The 6,000-nt window shown below is 39.3% G+C and overlaps 1 protein-coding gene across 1 annotated transcript in view; it reads left to right on the forward strand.

The window, feature by feature from the left end:
- LOC144638707 (uncharacterized) overlaps positions 1-6,000 on the forward strand; it is a 33,025-nt gene extending 27,025 nt beyond the window's left edge. Inside the window, exons 18-24 of the mRNA XM_078497931.1 lie at positions 35-128; positions 422-488; positions 1,182-1,231; positions 1,769-1,808; positions 3,647-3,710; positions 4,226-4,282; positions 5,889-6,000. Of these exons, the coding sequence (XP_078354057.1) occupies positions 35-128; positions 422-488; positions 1,182-1,231; positions 1,769-1,808; positions 3,647-3,710; positions 4,226-4,251 (341 nt within the window). The 3' untranslated portion in view covers positions 4,252-4,282; positions 5,889-6,000. The remainder of the gene's footprint in view (positions 1-34; positions 129-421; positions 489-1,181; positions 1,232-1,768; positions 1,809-3,646; positions 3,711-4,225; positions 4,283-5,888) is intronic.

Raw genomic sequence — 6,000 nt, forward strand, 5'->3', positions numbered from 1 at the left:
TTGAAATATCAACTTTTTTACTCTTTTCTTTCAGAGATCCACTATCATCAGAATATCCTGAAAGGTCACGTATGCGTAGCGGGAGAGAACACTCATCTTAACATGCAGTTACCGGCAACTGAACAGCGGTATGTAATGAAACCTGTGTTAAGCGATTCGCGACTAATTGATCAGATTGACTAGGGCACGCAGAAATCGAAGAAATCTTCCTTATATGGTTACTTTTTCACTCGCTCGAGGGTTGTAAGGCAACCCTTATCTGTGGAGAAGCTTTGCTTCGTGACCACTTTAAAAACAGTTTATTTGGAAATCACAAAACGGAAACTCGACAAAGGACATTGACTCGTACTACTTACTAATAGTGAACAAAGGAAAACAGCATGGTTAAGGAAGTGTAACGGTTTGAATGTTTTAATTTTAGTTTTATAGAGGCTGGACCAAGTGCTGCTTTGCACAAGAGTATAACCGCGGGAACTGGCGCAGAGAAAGTATAAAACATGTTCATTTATTAGAAGTAGTTTGGCGAGAAGAAGGCAAAACCTACCTCTTGGCATCTACTGATCATGTTGGAGAGGGGTCAACTGCGTTCTTCTCGTCCGTGTTATATTTTTCATATGTATCAACACAAGTTGTAATGCTTCGTTACAAATTTTAAATTTATAATTACTATTAATTACTACACGTCGTTTGTACATAATTTCGGTTAGTTGGGTAGCAGCACAAACAAACAGGATATGAATGAAGAATGGCACCTCCCCTTATTGTTCGTTCGTCGTTTTTCGTGCTGCTCCGCGACTAACCGCACGCCTGGACCAGGCTATAGGCAATTCATCTCTTGCCTTCCTTAGAATATAAAAAAACAAGTAGTTTGATAAGGAGAAGGCAGTTCCTCTCTTGCCATAAAATTTTCTTATGCTATTAAAACAAGACTCAATCCGGTGTTCTGTTCGGAGACCATCCTTTGATAAAATTTACATAATCGATACATAAAGATAGTTAATCTGGTGAACTGATTTTTAAAGGTGGGTTTAATTTGACGAGCTTTGACGACAGATTGAAAAAAAAAAGAACGACAAGTCGTATAAGAAATTAAAATCTGATTATCTAGGGCATATCTGATAAATATTTTTATTCGACATCGTGCTTCATTCAGAGAACTTACAGTCGGCGCAATCTTGCAGGGAGTTTCCTCGACTTTGAGAAATGACATGGATAGAAAGGAAGCTGAATCGTACGTAAATTCCACTACTTTTCCTTTGCAAAAAATGATTATGATCAGTTAGTTGTGCTTATATTGTAATTACTTTTTGTCAGTTCAATAGATGTTCACTGGTATGTAAGCTTTTTGCAATTGAAGTCAAATAATTTTAATTATCAAGATGCTGACTTCGCCTGTAGTATTATATGTGTTTTGTTTGTTTGTGTGATGTAAATAAGATGTAACAGTGTTGCTCGCTAGTTTCTCGATCTCCCCATTTCTCGTACTCCTCATAACTCGAACAACTTTATTTACCTTAAAGGTTCAAGTTATCGACAGTCAACTGTAAATTTTCACACGCAACGACTTTGCTCCGTTTTCGTGTCTCTTCTAATGATTTGTAAGGCAAGGAAATCCACACCTATAGAAAACTTCGAAAGAGCTTCGCTCTCGTTCTCCATTTGCGAAGTTAGCAAGATAATTTCTTACTTATTAAAAGCAAGCAAAAAAATACGTATTTAAGCTGTTAACACAATGTTATTTTGGGCAATATTTTTTGGTTATTGATAGAGTTTACCCAGATGGACAAGGCGGGAAAGGAGACAGAGAAGTAAGTTTTTTTAATTTCTTTCTTTGACTTTTACTCAAGCCTGTGCAAGGTAAGAGATTCAATTTAAGTTTATTCAAATGATATTTTTGTGATGTCTTTTGCCTTGCCTCTGCTTATCAATTCTTTACAAGTAGTTCTTGAATGAGTAGGACACTACTTCTGATTTCATTATTTGCCTACAATGTAATATTGTAAGGTACAAGGCTGTAGGCTACCTTCGCCATTTGAATACGAATTCACTTATATAAGTTTTCTCTTCCTCGCATGTTGATTCAGTGTTTTAAATTACTTAATTAATTCTCTAGCAGTGGTATGTGAATCAAACCATACCAGCCTTCCGTTTCATTAAGAAGTGTTATATAGAGATTACTCCATGGAAAATGCGCGCGTACGATTTTTATTCACAAGTTGAGTAGTATCAGAAAATGGACTCGTTCGCTGCGCTCACTCGTTCTTTTTCAGATATACAACTCAGCTCGTAAATAAAAATGGTACAAAGCATTTTCCAGAGCATTTTTATAGATAATGAGGCTTTAAAAAAGCAAAATCGATCGAAGTTTTATCGGTTACACGCTTGTTTAGGAAATCCATTCATCTGCCATAAAATAAAATAACTAACACATCTGTTTGTCTTTCAAAATCTAAACTTTAATTAAAGTAACACACGAAATGAGACGTCAGTTTATACTCTTACAACTTTGACAGAAACAAGTTTTGATAAAAAAAAAAGCCTGACTGAGGCTTGTTTAAAACTTGAAATTCGAATTCAATATTTTAATTCAGAGTAAAACAGCGGTAAACGCTGAACAACTCAACGCAAACTCGAGCGAAATTTAGTTAAAGGTTTATTCAACTCCGCAGGAGAAATTTCGACTATCTCGTTTTGTGCTTCTCCTTTTGCTTGAAAGAACGCTGTCTACAAGGCCGCCTTTTTTAGTTTTCTTTATACTAATAGTGTTTTGATTTTACTGTTCTGCAATATTAAAACTCAATGGAGCCGTTTAAACTGAGATACAAACCTCGAACGTGTCTCCGCCATGTCGCCAATGTTTTCCACGAGAATCAAAATGGCGGTACGGTGTTGTTCACTAATGAGTTTTCGTCGTTCGCGTTTGTGATTGGACGAACGACGTTTTTTCACTAGTGAGTTTTCAACGTTCACGTTTCCTACTGGCTAATGCATTTTACGTATCACTTGTACGTAATCGTTTTTTCGTGAGTAAATCTCAGTATCTATGATATAAGAGCTATTTCGCCCCTACAAAGTTATCCTTTCTTGTGCAAAGGCAAGGAAGCCGTAATGAGGACAAGTACTTTTTAGCGCCATGACGTTTTATTTTTGCCAACCTCACTGTACACGTATACAGCACAATCATTGACATTGGCCGTTTTCACACTAGAGACGAACAAATCATCTAGACAGACAAATCGTCTTAGACGGACAAGTCTTCTTAGGGTGAAAGCGGGACGGAAACGATTTTGAACGTACAAGTCGTCTGAATTTGTCCGCCGATTTGGCGGACAAAGACGACTTGATCGTCTAGACGTACAAATCGTCGAAAAGTCCGTCTTAACTACACACTAGACGAACAAATCGTCAGACGACTTGTCCGTCTATACTAGAGGATTTGTCCGTCTTCTAGTTCCATTGACGTGCTCCATGTAACTGAAGGCATTGGGCAGCTAGGTTGGGGTTCCCATTTGGTTGAAATAAATTCGTAAGTAAAGTTTACTGTAAAACAAAGACAATAGCTTATTTTCCCTGATTACGTTTTCGTAGTTCTATTTATTAACTGTTATGACTGTGTCACTCATATCACTTGTTTGCTTCATTGTAGCATGTTGCAAAACAAGCAAGGAGTTTACGTTGTACGGAAAAGTCAGTCCGCGCAGTCAGAGATGGTAGGTAATGTTGTCATTACAGTAAACACCCACGAATAAGGACCTAGAGATTAAGAACCTGTACGCCTGTAGGCTACAGTTTTGGCTTGTAAACCCCCTTTACATCAGGAAAAATTTAACATTTGGAAAATCATAAAAATAGTGCCTTAAATGCGTGATATAAAGCTGCACGTTATTATTTATTATCGTGATTAACGATGCTGGTAAACTGAAGAAATCACTAAATAAATAAAATGAATTAACGAACTGGAATTTGGATGTGTTGGTTTTTGCTCAGGGAGGAAAACCGGAGACCCGCAGGAAAACCCTCGGAGCAAGGACGAGAACCAACAACAAACTCAACCCACATATGACGCCGAGTCCGGGAATCGAACCCGGGCCATATTGGTGGGAGGCGAGCGCTCTCACCACTGCGCCATCCCTGCTCCCATAAGGGTTGAAACGTGTAACTCCCTATGATCCCTGTTGATTGCTGATACATAGTACACCTCACATAAGTTTGTTTCCACCTTCAGGCTGTGTCAGTGTGGACTGGAGATAAAGTACGACACTACGTAATTTTCCTTCAAGAGGTATTGGGGAGCGTTGCTATTTTTTGTTGGTTGGTTCGTTGCCGGGGGGGGGGGGGGGGTGGTACTCCCTAGAGTAAACTGCACAAAGAAACTTGCCAGAAAAAGGGTTTCAGGATGTATGCATTTCACTAGCTGTAGTATAGCATAGAAAGTTAGGAAAAACTGTCATTAAAGGCCTTTCAAAATATATCGAACAGACCCATCGGACGGTCGTCTCATCTGCGTGTTTTAAGGGGTTATTCAAGTGAAAAAATAACAAAATGGGATAAAATGTATCTTTTATGAATAGGTAAAAGGGGTACCATTTTATATCGAAGGTATAAGAAATGGTTGCTTTTTCTGAAGAAAATAATAGGTACAGGTTTGAACCTCGGGGCCGAGGCTCCTGGTGTAAACCCCATCCCTTGGGATTGGTTGATTGGTTGGTTAAACGACAGCGTCTGTGACTATGTTTTGTTAAACCGTCTCCTCAAATAATGTTACGTAAACCTCATATATGCCTAAAAAAGGAGTATGTGCAAGAGTTTCATGACCACCTCAACTCTATTAACCCGCACATACAATTCACTAGTGAGGTCGAAGGTGACGACGGCCTTTCATTTTTAAACACCGCAACAACTAGAGTGAACGGGCGCATACAGGTTAACGTCTACCGAAAGCCAACGCACACTGACAAATATCTAGATTTCAACTCGCATCACCCAACTCAACACAAGAGATCAGTGGTGAATACACTCCTTGAGAGAGCGAAAAATATCCCATCAACAAGCGCAGGGAAACGCAAAGAAAAGGAGCATGTGGTTAAAGTTTTGATGAACAATAACTATCCATTGCGGTTTATCAAGAGTTGTGATTCTCATCGCAAAGCTAATCGTCGTGTCTCAGACAGCAGCGACACTCCAAATGATGCCGCAAAATCGTTTGTTGTTCTACCCTACGTGAAAGGCGTAACTAAAAGAATCTCAAAAGTTCTACGCAACAACGGAGTCAAAGTTGGCTTTAAACCACTTAACACGTTACGCACACGCTTCCCCAGACCGAAGGACAAACTCACAGCATTCCAGTCTAGATGTGTAGTTTACAGAGTTAACTGCTTTGACTGCAATTTTACCTATTATGGACAAACGGACAGAGCATTAGCTACTCGAATTAAAGAACATCAAAGAGCAGTCCGTGTTTGCGACAAAAACTCTAAGATCGCGCAACACGCGAACACGTTTGGCCATGATATGGATTTCAATCATGCAGCGGTGGTGGACAAGTCAGGCGATTACCACAAGAGGCTTTTCCTAGAAGCGTGGCATTCGCAGAGGGACCAGAATGCGGGAAATGAACACATAGACATCCCTGATGTATATAAGTCACTTACATAATGTTCATAGTCTCGCGCAGCGTTCGCGTGTATTTGTATTAGTCACTCGCGCGCGCGTACAATGTGAAACCGTTAAAAAGCCGTTTTATGCCATGATAACAACCGAAGAAGACCGAAGATTCTCGGTCGAAACGTCTTGAGCACATTATGAGCGTTGTTTACGCTCAAATAAGTCAGCGTCAGAATTTATAAAGAGTATTAACCTCATATATGTCTGTGTGTTTTTTTTTACAGGGTACACGTTATGCTCTTGACCCTAAAGGACCAACATTTGATAAAATGGAAGACATGATAAAGCATTATTACGATTTCAATCTGCCTAACTGCGACGCGAAGTTTTCAAGGC

Source organism: Oculina patagonica, chromosome 2 (genome assembly GCF_052425735.1).
Source record: "Oculina patagonica isolate OP01 chromosome 2, crgOcupat, whole genome shotgun sequence".
Lineage (NCBI taxonomy): Eukaryota > Metazoa > Cnidaria > Anthozoa > Scleractinia > Oculinidae > Oculina > Oculina patagonica.